Below are 19562 nucleotides of genomic sequence, written 5' to 3'. Positions count from 1 at the left end.
CGGAGTCGAATAAGCCCCAAGGTGAAAATTTTTAATGATATTCACCTAAATTATATAATTAAGTATTAGTATTAATATAGTAAAAAATATTGAAGTTTAACTAACAAACATTAATTTATTGATGATTTGTTTTAATTTTTGTATCGCTTTGTACCGCTTCGGAAACAAATGGCGCTCTGAGAGAGAAGAAGCGGCGCAAAAAACTCTCCCAGCTTTCTTTTTTTGCGCTTCATTGACATGAAAACTTAAATATTTAAAGTAATTCTTGTAAATCAAGCTTTTTTTTTTAATAGAAACTTAAATAAAACACCAAGAACTCTATTATGCACAATATTTAATAGACTTTCATACATAATATATAACAGGAGTCAATAATGAAAATTCAATCAGTACAGTTCATAGACAAAATTAATTTTATTTCAGTATAAAATATAATATGGCCGCGTAAAAGAATTCAGGTACAAAATATTCTTAATAAATATTGATCGCTTAAAAGTAGAAAATAATTTATTATTGAATTTTATCCTAATTTTAGTCTTTTCATATACCTAATAGAATCTCAAATTATCAGTTAAAAAATTTAATTTCAAAGATTATTTCGATGTCATGGATTTTTGGTTATAAAAATATAAAATATTGTTCGTATCAATCAAAGTAATAATGATTAACATTAAATACATTTATTTATAAACTTCGAATTAAAAACATTTTAACAATAAAAATAATTGATATCATATTACCATTCAATTATTTAATAGCTACTCTGGATAATTATAATTAATAGTCTATTTTTGTATTGCTATTTAGGTCTTATAGTTTTCCTAGTTTTACAATCGATCTCAGTTCATCATCGTATATACATAAATCAACAACTTAACAAGAATTAGTGCTGGTAGCTCGTACATTCCGGCCACGCAACTCCTTTACAATTCACTCTTCGAGTTTTATTGTCCACACGGACGTTATCTATATTCAGTACAAAATATATTTCAAATCAGTTAAAGACTATGGTTACAAATGGCACTCCTCGCGAGTCAATCACTCGCTACAATACAATCTACTCCTAATCTACAATATCACAAAGTTGCCTCATATGTGACGCTTCATAGGTTGGGATAGTTGTCTCATTCAGGAACTCGCAGCGGGAGCAGGGACGGGAATGTGACAGCAACAGGTTTACCTACGAGCCACCATACGCTCCATCCTTCCTTAACTGCAGGATAAAACCACCTTGTTTCTCGCACCGCCGAGGAATTAAACGTTTTCTTAGTCCATCATCTTCTGAAGTCAATAAAAAGAAGGATGCCAGTCAATAGTAGGATGAAGAGGCGATGGAGGTGTCAGCGATGCACCCAGAGCCAGACAATCAAAGCAATAGTTAGCCCCGCAGTTATTATCCCAGAGCTGCTGACCCTTGCATTGAAATCGCACAGCTATCTCTAATCGTTGACCTGATGAAATACAAGGAACATAAAGCAAAAACTGAAAGCGGTCTGAATAACCGTCGCACGATCCTTGAACGTAAGTAGCTTGCAGGTCCGTATAAGTCTTCCACCGATTCATTGTGTAGCGGATGTGAACAGTCTTGTGAAAATCTAGATTGCGGACACGAACCGACCCACAAACCGTAACGTGGACACCATCACAAACCCGAGCGCTTTCGAGACAAACGTGATGTCTTTCCAGCTTGTCTGTTACGTCGTGCGGGAGTTGGAATAAAGGAACTAATGTTAGAGCACCAAGCCTCTGAGAGGGTCGCGTCGGAGGAGAATTTTGCACATCAGATCCGGCGAGATCATCATAAGCAGATTTAGGGATTACAGGAATCTCGTCCATAAATGTTTTGACATCTGCTAAGTCGAGTCCCAACACATCGGCAAATCGAACAATTTTCTTTCGACCTGGTGTTCCTGGCGGAGTTTTTCCCGTTTTTAATGAGGAGCATCGCCGTACCCTTTGTGGCCGATCATCCTCTATATCCTCTTCTTCCTTTGGTGCTAAAATAGTAGTTTCTATTTCGGGTTGAGGCAATTCTGTTTCAAGAGAACTCTCGGATTTAACGATTTCAGTACTAATACTTGCATCAATTTCTTCCTTTTCTGTCTTTGCATTAGTTATGATATTGATGTCAGTGGCTGTAACTGTCTCAATAATATTTTCATCTTCAACTATATCTTCGACATCATTCAGGGATATCTTTTCCACCATCTCATTCAAGTCATTATTTAGGAGTTGTCCATTTTGTAAGTCCTCTTCTTGTGAAGGCTCTTCTTTTGCAGATTCAAATTCTGAATCACTATCAATAATTGTAGTATAGCATAGAGGCTCTAATGTGACTCTTTCATTTTCTAATTGTGATGGTCTAATAATGCAATCCACTTCATCAAAACTATTATGTCGTGCACAGCCTTCAAAAGTTATAGGGGTAAACATTGGTTTATCATTATGTCCATTTTCTTTTGGCACAGGTTGTAGTTTAATAGGTGATTCGGTATAAAATGCTGTTGAGAACAAAAAACCATTTTTCCCGTTATCGGGATGTCGTAATTTAAATTTCGTTTGTTCCTTTGGGTCGTTTTGGTCGATATCATAATAACGCGGCTCGGATTCATTTGGCAGTCGTTCTTGGAAGGGTGGAATATATTCATCAACGGGACTAGACGGACTTTCGCATTCCAGTTCAAAGTCGTAGAAGGTATCGAGGTCTCGTTGCGTGGACGTTGATGGTTTGTGTGTGCCGTTTTCTTGAGTGAGCCAACTGTTTTCACAGTCTCCATCTTGAGTGGCGCCAAGGTTGCGAAGCCTTGAATGGAGGTCCCTGGCGAAGGCGGCAGCTCGACCTCTGCAAGACATTGGTAGCAGCGACGACAGCCCGCACTGAGAGCCGGCGCGGTCTCCACTCATCTGCGTCTGTAAATAATACAAATCATAGTTAGATTTTGTTATTACTACCATAACTAACAATAAGTATAGTTCTTCTAGGACTAAAGGTAATGCTATGACATCAAATTCAGCCGCAATAGCAGTGTAATTGTATTATTGTCCTCCGGTTTCAAATAGAAGATATATATAGATAAGAACATAGGTAAGTAAAAACAGTAGGTACATCGCTCTGCGGGTCCAGTATAATAATGCATTCAGGGTGCTTTTGCGCCTGCCACGATTCTGCGGGGCATCGGGGATGTTTGTCGAGGCAAGAGTGGAATTCTTTTATACAATAATGCGATAACTTTGCACGTCCTTGAAGCGTAGCGTACGGGGCGGCTGCAACAAAATTCTAAATTCATTCGCAAACCGATTGATTTTTGAACCATTCGAATATTTATTGACGCAAAGCCATAATTAAGTTTTTTTCAATCAATCAAATTATTTATTTGCGTATACGTTATACCATCGTAACATACCATGTTACGATGATATATAAAATCTTACAGTTTCACATGTTGCGCCAGGCTTAACTAGGCATGCAAAATAATTTAATACAGTAAATAGTATAAGGTAAATAACACATAACAAGATTACATGATATATGTCTACATGTTAGAAATAATAAATATTAATTATCATAATAATTAAAAATAATACAGACTTACAGACTCACATAATAATAAAATAATAACAGGATATAATAATAAAAAATGTTATCTAATTAATTATTAACCAAATGTTTCACATTTCATGTAATCACATTACTCGCGTTCAGAAATTAATTTGTCGTATAAAATAGTCGCTCACGTAACCAGTGTTTAAGTTTTTTCTTAAAAAGCCTTTTATTTCATAATTTTAAATTAATGGGCAGTTTATTGTATATTGACACTCATAGCAAGACAACTTTTGCCATACTGCAAGGTCAGTGGGATTTCGTCGAAAATTAGTCTATTTGAATCCCGGCGGTTTTTTTGAGGGTTAGTGTCACAAACATTCTTGAATAAATCATTATTGAATTTCACAAATACACACAGTTCATAGATATAAAGACAAGCAAGTGGTAATAGTCCAAGTTTTCCAAACAGAGGTCTGCAAGACTCATCAGGTGGCACGTTGCAAATAGCTCTCACACATTTTTATATAAAAGCCCTAGAAATATGTGTACTTTGTACTTTGTTACCCCACAAGAACAATCCGTAACGTAAAACAGATTCAACGTAAGCGTGATAAGCTAATAATGTTGTTTGTAAACAAGTATTTTTTTTTATTTGTCGAAGAGCATAAACAAATTTGTTGATCTTGCTACAAACGTTAGAAATATGTGATTCCCATCTAATGGTGTCATCCAGGAGCAATCTCAAAAACTTTGTTTGATTTGCTGTGTTAAAAGTGGTGGTATTCTATTTATCATTTAGAATTGGGCTTTCGCATTTAGTTGCGTTAAATTGAACATAAGTTGTCTTTGAAAGATTTATCTTAAGGTTGTTATGTCTAATCCATTGACTAATTAAATTCATCGTCATGTTTATGTCAGCTTCATGATCACTTACGGAGGCATTTTTGTCAGAAGCCACAACTATGCAAATATCGTCTGCAAAGAGGACACGTTTGTATCTTGTTATGTTTATAATGTCATTAATATAAATTAGAAATAAAAACGGGCCAAGAACACTTCCCTGAGGAACCCCGTATTTAGTTAATTAATGGTCAGATGCGTATGACTTCATCTCGTTATATTCATCAAGTTTCGTGATGATAACATATTGAGGTCTGTTTGAAAGGTATGAAGTTAACCATTCAAGGGTGGTTCCTCTCTTATACCATGATGTTTAAGTTTTTTAATTAATATAGGAGGAGATACTCTGTCGAAAGCTTTTGAAAGATCAAAAAATAGCCCACTTGTCCAGCTTTTCTTATTGAGATTAGAGAAGATATTCTGTAGTATTGAAAACATTGCTTGAGTCGTAGACTTCTCTTTCTGGAATCCATACTGAGCAGTACTAATTACATTAAATTTGAGGCAAAATTCCATCAATCTTTTTCGAATGCATTTTTCAGGAATACCTTTGAAAAGTTTGAGATTAATGTTATTGGACGATAATTGTTAATATCAGACTTATTACCTTTCTTAAAAATAGGCTTTATCACTGATAGTTTAAGTAAATCTGGGAATGTACCACCGGCGAAAGCTAAGTTAATAAAAAATGTCAGAACAGTTAATAGACCACCACAACTTGCCTTCAAAACCTTTCTACACACCTCGTCATACCCTTCGGAGTTAGTATTTTATAAAGACAATCTAGTTTCCAACCTCAACTTCCAACATAGGTCTTAAGAAAATAATCCGCAAACGCATTGATTGGTAGGTGCTTTTGCTGTTATATTAAATACATTTTTGTAATTACTATTACGACTTACTATCAATTATAAATTACTCAAATAAAATTTAAAAACAAAATTTATGAACGATGCGAAACTCGAACCCGCGACCTCTCGCGTTCCGTACGAGCGCTCTTTCCACTGAGCCAACCGTTCGAATGACGTATCGTTGATAAAATCTTGTATGCTTTGTTCAACTCTCAGGTTGTGGCTAGATCTACAGGATCTTCTTTACAGTTGATAAATTCGATCATAATATTTTGTTTTCAAATTTTACTTATGTAATTAATCCCAGAAGTGAGGGTTATCACTTAAAAAAAATAACAAATTGTTTAATTGTAAATTTCAATCGTGTAATAAAATATGAACCAGGTTGGTCAAAAAATAAAGAATACGTTAATAAAAAAAATAAGAATGGGTCTTAGGTTGCTTTTGTTTATGATAAACTCAAATAATATTTTCACTGTTATAGACAAGTGTTGATTTTATGTTGTCTATAATGAAGGTTCATATCGTTACCCTCTTAGAAATTATTAACTTCTTTTTTTTATGAAATAGGAGGACAAACGAGCTTACGGGTCACCTGTTGTTAAGTGATCATCGCCGCCCACAATCTCTTGCAATACCAGAGGAATCACAGGAGCGTTGCCAGCCTTTAAGGAAGGTGTGCGCGCTTTTGTTGAAGGCACCCATGTCGTATCGTCCCGGAAACACCGCACAAGGAAGCTCATTCCACAGCTTCGTAGTACGAGGAAGAAAAAACCGCACTGTGGAGGACCGCCACACATCCAGATGGTGAGGATGATATCCTAACTTGTGGCGTGTCGTGCGAAGGTGGAATTCGGCGGCAGGAATCAGGTTAAACAGCTCTTCGGAACACTCCCCGTGATAAATGCGGTAGAAGACACACAATGAAGCGACGTCTCTACGCAACGCCAAGTGATCCAGCTGTTCACAGAGCACTGGGGCCCCGACAATTCGAGATGCTCTGCGTTGCACGTGGTCAAATGGATCGAGCTGATACTGGGGTGCGCCAGACCAGAGATGACAGCAATACTCCATGTGTGGCCGGACCTGCGCTTTGTAGAGCGCTAGTATGTGGGACGGCTTGAAGTATTGCCGTGCTCTATTAATGATGCCCAGTTTCTATGAAGCCAATTTGGCTTTGCCTTCCAAATGACCACGAAATTGGCAACCGCTCGAGATTTCGAGACCCAGTATTCCGATACTAGGCGAGGCTTTGAGGGAAGTGTTGTCGAAGAGCGGTGATACGACAAATGGGGTTTTTTAGTGGTAAACGCGCAAACTTGAGTCTTCTGGGGGTTAAATTGGACAAGGTTCAATTTTCCCCATTCCGCGACCTTCTCAAGAGAGGACTCGATAGAAGACACAAGTTTCTCCCGGCACTGGTCGACGATTTCCCGAGAGAGACCTGCATGGCCCGTGTATACTGCATCACCAGTGCTGTCGTCTGCATAGCAATGAATGTTGGAGGTATCCAACATATCATTGATATGCAGAAGAAACAGCGTGGGGACAGCAGACTATCTTGAACATTGTTCTAAATTACAAATGTCGAGACAATTTTGGCCTTATATGCAGTAGAGATGAAGATGAGTTCATCTCTTGTCTTTCTTGTCATCGATTATCATGTCTTTCTTTATCTAGATATCATTTTTTTAGGAAAATATGTTGGAATGCGTTAACTGAATGCGCAAGGCTATGTATGTGAACTGTCTTGACATAAATGCTGAATGCCGTGTATCGGCAAGGAGGCTGATAATTTAAGCTGGAATTTAAGATGAATCCCTACAGTGTGATTATCTTAATATTCACATATATTTCATTTGTGTGTCGCGTCTGTTATTTCACTAGCTACGGCTCCCATAAGACCGAAACACAGTATTGATGTGTAGGATAGGGAGTGTTTTAGGTGTCCGTATATTTCTCAATTTCTGGGCTCTAACCCGAGATTGTTCTATGGTGGACTTCTAAAGTATATATAAACTTTATTTGGACACGTAGGAAATTGTTACCCTGAGCTAATTAATACCTGAGTATCTCAATATATATATCTCTCTTGTGCGTCTGTTGCAACTGAACTCCTCCTAAACGCAGGATCGATTTTAATGAAACTTTCTTCAGGTGGATTCGAGAATGGTTTAGATTCACAATTAATTGAACTACCTCCTAAACGGCCTGACCGATTTTGATGATTTTTTTTGTGTTCCAGTGAATTTAAGATTGGTGTGTGTCTTCAGGTGAATTCGAGAATGGTTTAGATTCACAATTGAACTACATCCTAAACGGCTGGACCGATTTTGATGATTTTTTGTGCGTTCCAGTGAATTTGAGATTGGTCCATATAATATAATTCTCCTGCTCATGTGTATGTTAGTGACCTCCTCCTAAAGGCTGGACCGTTTTTTTTTATTTATGACGTGTGTACAGGACAACATTATTATAATTACCAAATAGTTTCTATTTCAAATCAAATCAAAAAGCACTTTAATCATTTAGATCAAAGAAATGCCACTTATGAATGTGAAAGTTATATATATTATACATTTCGGAAAGGTTCAACTTTAATGAGGAAAAGTGGAGGTTACAAAATTATTTTAATTAGCGTCTAAAGTGATGCAACAAACATATTCAAACGTAATGAGTTGATGTAAGCACTTTTATATATTCGATGGTAATTAATAACTTGGCTAAGATACTGTATATAGAGCAAAAAACTCGTAATAAATTTGGAAAAAAAAAAGCTAAAAAGCAAAAGACGTGAAATAATGACGTACTTAATGGATCAAGGTAGACTAAATTAGATAGCTTAGAGAAAAGTCAAATTGTATTTTTATTTGACATCCAATGTTAAAATCATAGACCAAGTATAGTAACTAGACTAATTGATAACTTCCGTCTCACTCACACGAGAAAAAGAAAAACTTATGCGTGTCTTATGTAAAGAAATGTGATAGAGTGATTAGATTTTTTGATTTCGCCATGCGTGCGGATTTTTTCAAGGTCAGCACACCCGGTGTGCTAAACAAACCTGACAGCGCTGCATAGATATTTTGTTTACTTTTATTTGCGTCTATAAAAATAAGGTATTATTGTTGTGAAACGTGTGAAATATCGACTATTTATTCAACATCAGTCATAATTTTAAGTAGAATCGCAGGAAATATGGTGCGATGTTGTGTTTTACGATGTAAAAGTGATAGTGAAAGAACACTTGTTTTATATTATGTACCTATATATAAAGGATATTATCTGTCTGATGTTGGCCACGCCAAACCGATGTCTAGTTACTATACTTGGTCTATAGTTAAATAGTACAAAAGGTTAAGAAGAGATACATAGATACCGCTGTCCTTAGATTATGAGGCAACTCATTGATATCAAGTTTCCAAACCAGATTATCAAGGCGATGTTACAACTACTTCATTTGCTCTAAGAAGAGGTTATTAATTAATAAAACTAGACATAGTAGAAATCATTATGTAATTTACTATTTAGGAATAAGTACAACACCTGATTGACAATATGGAAGTGAATGGTTTAAATAGTTGATAATTTTTAGAGTAAAAGTATAGTTAGGTGAATGGTGAATGGAGAACAAGTAAAAAAAGAAGGACTCCGCGCCGTGATATTAGCAAGTGAAGCACCGTTATGCTAGTGTGTGTGCGGTTACGGGGGATACTAGTTACACAATTTTTTTCACTTAAATAATCATATATGGCCACAAATACTTATATAGTATCGTTTTTATACTTTTACACAACGCACGAAGGTATTTTTAAAATATTTTATTGAGCCGCAAACTGATCTGTCGCAGACGATGACAATTCTCATAATGGCCGCCTATCGGCCTGTGTGTGTGCGTGGGGCTATGTATTTACACGTTAATCGGCTTGTTTTGGTGCTACACTGTTATGTAAGGTGACACGGAGTCCTTATTTCTTTACTAGTCCGTGGTTAATATTATCTAATTTAAAAAAAAATACATTCTTCTCATATTTTGTAGGTACTTCATAGAAGAATTCATTTTTTGCTTGAATTTTCAAAACAATTTTCATTTAATGTCCTCTTGATAGAGTTTAGAGTCCTCTTAATACATAAACAAAGCGACTGATTGAGGAATAATAAAACACAATATGAAATAAAAAGAACATGACTTTTGTCGGTTCGTCCTCCAAGACACCAGCGGCACAATCATTTTTATTGCCCAGCGAAAATTGAGCTCAATTAACTGATTGTTCCAATTGAATAGATAATAAGTTATAATATTGCACTCCCTTTATGTATAGAATTCGATTTGTGACATTATTATAAATCAAATGACAAGAAGCTAGTGTTCGTAAAAAATTTAACTAAGCTATCCAAATGTTTTGAGTTTTCTTTAGTGTTAGTTCCGCCAATATTTGTCTTTTAAACAATTCGACACGTGTTTCGCCTCTACACGAGGAGGACCATGTTCTGTGGATGCCTTTGCTATTCTACGTTTGTAGAAAGAACTATATTGTAAAAATCGTGAAAAAAATTGTTGAATATTAACGAATACGGCTGTATTGGCTCGAGCCCTCTCTTTGCCTGTCCAAATAATGGACGATGAAACAAAAAAAATTACTTCATGCAGCAAACGTCAGAAAATTTTAGGAACCACCTTCAATCTGTTACTTTTGTGTTGCAGTGATTCGCGCGCATCTTAAAATTTCACTCTCATTTTTTCATAACGCGCCTAAAGAAGTATAACTTCAAAATTAACCATTCTTGATGTCTATCAAACAGTAGTCTCCAAACGTATCCGGATATTAAATAAATTCATCTTTGCACACTTAGACAATTCAATGCATAAAATATGCATTGAATCACATGCTAGACATAAATTATAACAGACAGCGCAATGCAATCTAATGAAGGCGGTTACTGTCTATTATAAGAATGTTCATTTCAATGCTTAAAATAAGGTGTTTCAGGTGTTTATTCAAAATTTCAAATTCAAATATTTTTATCGTGGCTGGATGATCTTGTTACCGGGAGGTCTGCTTGGTGTGTTTTTATTATTATTATTTCCTTTAAAGTTAAAGTTATTATATATTTTATTTTATGAAATGCTCACATAATGCCTCTATTATTTACGGTATGTGTGGATTGATGCATCTACTATACTAAATAACTCTTGCGTTTATAAGTATTAATTTACTTTTTTTGACTTACTCGTGTAAGCCTTTCAGTTTTTGACATTTGAGTATTTTTGTTGCGTCACTTTGCATATATTGTAATTGAAATGATTTGTTAAACAATTAAAATGTAAATCTTGACTTAAAAGAGTGGCAATGAGTTTCTTGCTACTTCTTCTAATGAGAACATTAGCTCAACCCTTTACGAAGTAGCGGTAAATTCAATAAGAAACAATTTTTTTTTTGACATTTATAAGTGTCATTTCCGTGACCTATATGAATAAAGTGTTTTTGAATTTGAATTTGAATATTCAAAATAGGATGTGACTATATTGAAAGTTCAAAAAAGCTACCACCCATTCCAAAATGAATGCCTCAGACCTGAGAATAACGGGCGCAACAAACTCAGCGGGTTTTTTTTCGTCAATATGTATATGTTTAAAAAGCAATATTGTACAATTAAACATATTATTTAATAGCCTGAGGGCGGTCGCTCCATTCCCAATCTGTGGTATCATGAAGAAAGTCATTTATGTTGTAGTAACCTTTACCACACAAACGTTTTTTAACAATTCTTTTGAATAAAGTTTTACTTTTGTTTTGAATATTTTCTGGGTTCTTGTTGTAAAAGCATATACATCGCCCCACAAAAGACTTACTAATTCGACATAGCCGAGTAGTAGGCATTATAAGCTTATGCCTGTTCCTGGTGAACATGATACATATAATTCTTTAATTAGGTACGCGTCAATAAAACACTATTTTCTAGCAGTCTCCAAAAATACATTAACTCAGTGGTCATTCGCTCCGATACAGCATGTATGCGTTCTCCAACTCTGGTACCCTCCTCTCTGGTAAAATGTATTTTAGGACCATTGATATATTCTGGTGCAGGGACGGGTAGGACGGGCTTCGGTCCTCGGCACTAATCTATGTGGAACTAGGCCGCAACTTCACGCCGGTTTTCTATGCGAGTGTAGTACTTAATTCGTGCTGTCGTCATAGGACGGCAGCAAGACTAAGACTGAAAGCTTTTAGAAGTGGGAATTTTAAATGAGGTGACTGAGGGAGTCACCTCATACCTTACCCTTGGGCCTGGGACTGCCCTATCCTTTTTACGACCCAGGGTTGTGGCATGTGGATGATAATTAAAAAAATATTTATAAACAATTTACTGAAAACTAGTAGTTGTGCAAATGTCTCAAAAAGTAACTGAACTTATTCGAAATATTAAAAGGTGGAAAATTTACTTAAATAAAGTGTTAACTGCAACTGCAGACAATGTTAAACCCGGTCTCGGCCCACCAAAGCAGAGAGGAGCTATCCGGCTTTTTTCACCAATGCCGAGAGGAGATATGAGCTGTGCATAGCGGAGATGTGAGCTGTGAGAGCTCGAAATCAGTCAAGTGATGTCTACGAAAGGCCCGCCTACAAGCATCTCCGATCTGCCGCGCCGCTTGATCGCTCGACGCTGCACAAAATTCTACATAAAAATGAGACATCTCTCCTCTCCGCTTTGGTGGATACCGAGCCTTATGTTGTGAAATTGTCGCATGGCTATCTATTACGAGTAAAGAATAATCACGGAATCAAGGAGTGCAACATATTTTGTTGCATGATCCCGTTGTTATGTAGTAACCGCTTCTATGATACAGTTTCACCCAGCGAATGAATTACTGACGCGACCAAGCCGATAACAAGTACATATTTGTTTCTGGTATTAATATTATCATAACTTCTAGAATGTTCGTGTACATATATTACATAATCAAGTACTACCGTGAGGTCACTATCACTTATATGAAGAATAGCCCTTTTCTTCAGCACAGAATTATGACGATTGCATTAATCATCAACAATAAATTATGTGACTGTTAAAGATATATTGAGTGGACGTCATTCAATATACTTTTTGTAATTAAAATGAGCTGCATTAACCTAATTATAAGATATGTAAATAATGATAAAAAAGCCTTTTATTTCCAGCAGATTTGCATTACAGTTGAATTAACTAAAATTTAAAACATTTAGTTACTTAAAAAAAAATTAAAACAACAAGTTAGTAATAATTTTGTTTTAGATAATAAAAAACGGTTATATATATATATATATTTATGTAAATAAGGAAGAAGAACTGTCCAAGAATAGACCTTTGTGGCACCCCCATACTGTGACGAATCCCAAGAGATTTCCTGCCATTCACATTGACTTTCTCAATTCTATTATTCTGGTATATTTATTCGAGTGCCGTTTCTTGTATGCCACAGCGACATATCTGTTAGACCAGCTTTGAATGTTGAACACAATCAAAAGCCTTAGATAAATCACAAAAGATACCAAGGGCATTCAATGATTCCTCCCAGGCTTCTAGAATATACTTGATTAGCTCTGCATTCGTAATTGAATCATGAATGTCCCCTAGTAAAGCCAAACTGTTTCATATAAAGTAACCTATGGGCGTTAATATGGGTAAGCAGTTGGCTTGAGATTATCTTTTCAATCAATCTGTCGATCTACTGAACCCCCCATCAAGAATTCTATCTAATATAAAATTAATTTAAAAAATGTTTACTCATTCACGCGGTTGACATTGCAGCAAATGAACATAACCTACTACTGATAAATCGTGTTTACTGGAGATCGACTTTCTGTTCGTATTTAAAACATGTAAACAAAAATGACCTTCATTATAAAGTAAAGGTGGAAAAATATTTGTGATATCGAACGATAAATTTAAAATGTTTGTGATTTTAAGTAAAAACATAGGTCTTAATCGGACCTAATATAATTCAACTTTAAGAAAAAATAGAGGAACATAACATCGTGCAATAAAGTAGCTATCGACAACAAGATTTTTCTCTTAGATTATTGTACTATAGACTGTGACAGTGCTAGCGAGAAAAGAATCAAAGAGAATGTAAATATTACGTAATAAGTGAGGGACTGCCTGGCTGTAAAAATTTAATTTTAGTTTGAAATAGTAGTAATTACAGTATGAGGATTGGCGACGATGTATAGTCCGGCTAAGTTTGTAAGCGAACAGCTGCTTAAAACCTAGTGGATTTCGGTTATTTTCGTTTTTACAAGATTCGTCATCTATGAATCTATCAATGACTGCACGTTTCATACAATCGAGTGAATCGCTTTTTTCTTAGAGAGTGTTGCTAGGCTGAAGACTAACTCTAACTAAAACAGCAAGATAGATAAGGAAAGCCGAATCTATTGTTAGATTGTTACTGTGACTTATTTTGATTGACAAGTTACCAGTTAGCCGCGCTTGGCATAAGCTCCTTAGTGTTTAAGCTAACGTACATATTGACAATCAAAATTGGACACGCACTATCAGGCTAAAGACTCTTCATTACCGGAAGACGCAGTGTTGGTAGGCCAGAATACGTTGGATGAAGCAGCACAGTACCAATCGTCGTGGAAATCTTTGGGGGAGGCCTTTGTCCAGCAGTGGACGTCTTCCGGCTGATGATGATGATCATGATGATAAGAATAAAAAAAATTGATAATAATTAATTGCTAACTATTTATTGTATCGTTCCAAATAAAATTCATAATTATAAAACACAAGGCCTAAAATTGATGCACCGACGCGATGGACCTGAGCCAGTTTTTTTTAGTTTTTTCTACAGAAGCACAGCAAATTCGAAGATATTTGGCGGGGAACCGCGAACGATAACAGGCGGACCGCGATTCGAACCTTTCCAGGTTTTGACACTAGTCTTTTGTTAGTCTATGTTGTGTGTATAATCTATGACGTGTCACAACGTGTCATATTGATTTCATGAAACACTAATCAAATTCCTTCCTTCCAAGAAAAAGTATGACGAAAAATTTATTTATTTTTAAAGTGAAACTTTTATTACATCGTCTCAAACTTTTTCGTCTGTGTGTTGCATGTCGCGTGACGGTCGGGCGGCGCCTATAGTTCGCAGTAGCTGACCGTGTAGTGTATAGACTATTACTCATTTGTGCCAGTGCTCCACGCTATTTTGTTTGTTTTTGTCAGTGTTTAATGTAAATGTTGTTATTTTTTCCCATTCCTTCAAATTTTCCAAATATAAAATTAAGATTGATAAAGCGATTTTTATACCCTTAATGGAATATTATTCATACAATTTTTAGTTAAATGTCTATAATGTGAAAAAAAGTTTCACTTTTACCGTGGTTTCATAAAACCACACAATCCTTATTTATTTATTTTTCGAATATAAGATCACTTAAATTCAAAAATCACTCCCCCCATCTTAGGCCCCCAATTCTTCAATGTCTGATCCGCTAGCATCTAGGTGGTGAATATTAAGTTCATTAACCTTCATTTAAATTAAATTACATTAATTTTTTCACGTGTTAAGATATTGTTTCATTATGGCAATAGTCAACTAATTTATATGTCAATGACCGACGAAAGTGACTAAAATAGTCAGTTAAACAAACAAGCCATAAATTAACTTGCAAATATCCTTAATTATAATGGAACTCAAACAAAAGTCGACGTTTTAATTAATATTCACATATTATAAATAATAGATAAGTACTTTTACAAGTAAGCAACTAAAATAAATTCTTGTCAACTTTCCTCGTTATGTTGGGATGGATATATGGGCGTTAGGACACTAACTCAAATATTCAAAGTCAAAGTTATATTTTTTTAATTATTTTGAATATCATTTTATGTTTAATTTACGGCCGTTCCCAATATTCAGTCTATCTCTTACTTGAGATAAAAATCGTAACTATCGTTGACTTTTCTGTCCCAATAAACTTATCGACGGTAACTCACCATCCGTACACGCTGTCTGTCAATGGGACGACGTATAGCTTACCAGCGATAGAAGTTTATATGGAAATTGAAATTCACGCGTCCCAATATAAGGCGATAAGAATGACTTATCGGGTATATTGGGACTGGGGTTATTTATTGGCAGCTAATTACTGACAGTAGACGGTAGTAATTTATCTCTATCTGTAGATAGTATATTGGGAACGGCCGTTACTGAACCCATATGATATGTTCGGAAAAGTAGAGATCGTGAGAAAGATTTCCTTTAAATCAATGAGTATTTAACAATATATGTAATATACATATAGACAAAAATATAACTATATACCTTTATTTACTACAAACAAAATTACAAAAATTATATACCTACTTTAAAGCTGACAAAAAGGAAGACTGGAAATATCTGTGTGTGTGTGAAAATGTGTGCGTGTAAATAATATATTGTTCAGAACTCTAGTTATATTTCATGTAAAATTGGAATTTATTCCTATCAGAAGTTTTTGTGTTTTGTTCGGATATACATGCAGACAAATGGACAAACAAACAAAAAATCTATTAAGTACTTATTTTGATTCGGTGTTTTGCAAAACATACTCAGAATCTACAATTAAAATAATATTCAATGCACAGTTTTTACTTTGCTAAGAATTTATTTAATATATAGATAGTATAATATAAATTAAGGAAAAAATATGCGATTATTGAAAGAAAGTTGATAAAATATTCGCAAATACATGCGGCCCTAGAGAATAGTGTTATCATTGAGTTTAATGACCGCTTATCAATCTTGAATAATCATCCGACTGTAGGACAAGGCACACTCACATATATTCTCATAAATTCCACTATTATGTACCTATAACTATTCGGTGATTAGAAATGATAATTATTATAGTTGATATATGAGATATCATTTGATATTAATTATATTCTAAGGCTAAATAATGCCTTGTAATAACAATATTTTCTTTTATTTCAGGCACAGATCCAGACATAATACGAGATAGTATGTTAGTAAAATAACTTAAATTTATGTTAGTACTAGTTGACCCGGCAGACATTGTTCTGTACATGTATATATATATATATATATTATAAATGAATTTGCTGTTCGTTAGCCTCGCTAAAACTCGAGGACGGCTGGACCGATTTGGCTAATTTTGGTCTTGAGTTATTTGTGGAAGTCCAGAGAAGGTTTAAGAATTAAAAAAATACAACAATTTTGATTTTTCTTTGATGTGTCACCCAAATTGAAAGAATAGTTTAAAACGAATAACTAATTAGAATTCTTATATCTTTCTAACTTTCTCAGGAGGTACAAAATAAAATTTAATTTAAGCTTTCTTAGTTGGTATATTTTATGAACGATTTAATGTTTGGTAGATCTGAGAATCTGTCGTCATCTTATTTTAATAACACAAAAATTTTAATTATTGATATTTTTCTTATTACTCTATATGGCAATACAACGTTTGCTGGGTCAGCTAGTAATAAATAAAATACTGTTTTTTTTATGAATTTGTCAATAATATTTCATAACATGAAGAATTATTTCGTAAAATATGTGCCCTGTCGTTATAATGAAATTGTTTCAGAGGAGAACTGTCAAACAGTGCGTCAATAAATTCTCTCATAGAAAATATGTTCATACACAACAAATATTGGAAATAAAAATAATTATGGGTCCCAAATTTAAATAAAACTATCCTATCTCTCATATTGGACTAAACTGCACTTCATGAAGTAATCCCCATTAAAATCCGTTCATTAGTTTAGGAGTTCACTGGGAACAAACATCAGGAAACTGGATTATATTAAGATACACTTTAATAACAATAATTAAAATTAAAGGCTCTTATGTTATATAACCTTTTGACATAACATTATTTTTACCCGCTTTTAATAGCTTTTGTACTTTAACGGAATCCACTTTAAAACATCGGATTGAAGTGAAACTTTGAACACTTACAGTACCTATGACATTTTAATAATTTGTATAGTTTGTCCCATTCATTTTTACTTATTCCGAGAGTTCGAATTTTGCATCGTCTATAAATTTTGACACAATTTTTTTTATTTAACCCAAAAATGTGGGATATCACTTAAAATAAAAAAGTTTTTGCTGCTATAAATAGCTATATGAAGATGTCAAATCAGCAGTCGCTAGTTACGGTGGTTCTGTTACTAGGTAGACGTAAATAGTAAATACGTGATCGACCACGCAGCGTGTTTCATAGTCAATACTCGTAAAATTATTATCAGTTTCACTAAAGATTGTAGTTACTATACAATATGTTTTTGTATAGATAGGCAAATGGCACGAGTGGAAATTGATGCTTTTAGACTTCATATGATAAATAACAGACCTAAAGAGATTATGAAAAACCCGACTAAAACTCAAAAGTATTGTTTACAACACCTGCATACTCCCACCTATTACATATGGTTGTCATACATGGGCACTAACCAACGATAATCTCAACAAACTAAAAACTTTTTAACATAACATAGAAAGAAGTACATATACTAAGGATAAAGAAAAGTGATAGAATAAACTTAAAAGAAATAAGAAAAAAGACAAATATTGCAGACGTATCACAAACTACTAATCAAATGGCAATGGGCAGGACACCTAATACGAGACAAACAAGAAAAATGGGCCAAAATAGTAACAGAATGGTTTACTAGAGAAGGAAAAAGACAGAGAGGGAGACCGATTCGTAGATGGAGCGACGAATTAAAAGATGCCGCTGGTATGACGTAGAGCAGATCATGCCATGACCGGAGAACACTGGAAGAGCCTGGGGGAGGCCTATGGGAAAGCAGAACAATCTGTGGCGATGTCTACTGCAAACTCAATATAAATCTAAAACTATCTTAAAATTTTTATTAAAGGCTATTATTATTATTGTAATGGTGAAAGAGTTTTTTTATTTGCGAAAATAATGTTAATGTCTGCTTAAGATACAAAAAAAAAACATTTGATTTTGATTTGATAAAAAAGATAAATTACAATCGATCAAGTACTCAGACGCCTTCAGGAATACAGACCTTAGAAATGTGAGTTTAAAAGGTATGCAACGCATTCATTTTCTCAAAATTTATTCCTTTGGAATTCTTTTTGATATCAGTTCATACGGTTTGTTCTATGCTTGAAGGTATTTCTGGCTTTCTTTAAGATCCACTGATAGAACAATTGAAGATCGTTTAGGAGCACGATACCACCGGAGCAAAATTTAGTGAGAGTTTCCAAAAGATAGCTAAATATTATTATCTGCCGACAAATCTCAGGAAAACTTGCAAATATGGAGACCCTACAGACGTTGTAAAAAACTAGTGCGCGTGGAATTTGGTAAAATCCTTTCTTAGCTGACCTCTACTCGGCGAAACGAATATTCTTACCAAATTTCAAGTCTCTACGCCTTATACGCCTCTACGACAGAGATACCGTGATGAGTCAATACGTAGGTGATAGAGCAAGTATTAATTACCTATTTTTATAACTGAACCAGGCAAAAGCAATAAATATTGAAAACTGGATCGATCGAGATCCAATAACAAATTGCACCGCGCAAAACGTAATATTTTTTTAATTCTACGCAACCAAGTCCAGTTTAGGGATTTGATCTTGAAGAACTCTCAAAACAGCCGATCAGTGCCAAGCACGTGGCTTCTTGAAGCCTATTAATACATTGTCATTGCATCTGAAAATAATGTGTTTGTAGGTACATATAGTCTGTGGAATTTGCGACTCATCTTTCAGATGCGTCAGGCATTTTTGGAATTTAACGTTTGGTTTGGTAGTTTGCCAAAATTGTAAAATTATCAATTATTGGGCCTTCCAGCTGTAAATGAAAATAATTAGAGTAAAATGTAATTGAAGAGCAAGTTGTATTTACATCATTCTCCTTTCATTTGATAGTTTCGAGTAACTCTATGGAAAGAAAGAGACAACTTGAAATTAAAATCGAAATTTTTAATATCAGTTTATTTGAAACCATCTTAATTTAAAAATGCATTTTGAACGTATGATTTTAAACTTTTAACGTCGGGTCTGTTATCATTATTGATGTCTATAGTATAAAGTATTATGAAATGTCGACATTCAGACAAAACCATTTGGGGGTCGGAGAATGCAGATATTGGGATGGAGTGAATTTGTTAATATTATTTTTGAAATTATTTAAGGTTCCTAAACCTTTTGGAGGAGACAAAAGTTTTGAATCTAGTGTAATCTTTGATCTAAAATCACATTTACTATTTTCTGTCTATTTTTTAGT

At 34.6% G+C, this 19562-nt stretch overlaps 1 protein-coding gene across 3 annotated transcripts in view; it reads right to left on the bottom strand.

The window, feature by feature from the left end:
* Positions 1-317: 317 nt before the first annotated feature.
* Positions 318-19562, bottom strand: part of LOC126972449 (glycogen-binding subunit 76A) — a 109771-nt gene continuing 90526 nt past the window's right edge. For all 3 annotated transcript variants that reach the window (XM_050819226.1, XM_050819225.1, XM_050819224.1), the window contains exon 2: positions 318-2910. In XM_050819226.1, the coding sequence (XP_050675183.1) occupies positions 1288-2904 (1617 nt within the window). In that variant the 5' untranslated portion in view covers positions 2905-2910 and the 3' untranslated portion in view covers positions 318-1287. The remainder of the gene's footprint in view (positions 2911-19562) is intronic.

Source organism: Leptidea sinapis, chromosome 26, assembly GCF_905404315.1.
Source record: "Leptidea sinapis chromosome 26, ilLepSina1.1, whole genome shotgun sequence".
Lineage (NCBI taxonomy): Eukaryota > Metazoa > Arthropoda > Insecta > Lepidoptera > Pieridae > Leptidea > Leptidea sinapis.
Note: the sequence above shows the minus strand (reverse complement) of the source record. Positions and strands in the feature narration are given on the sequence as shown.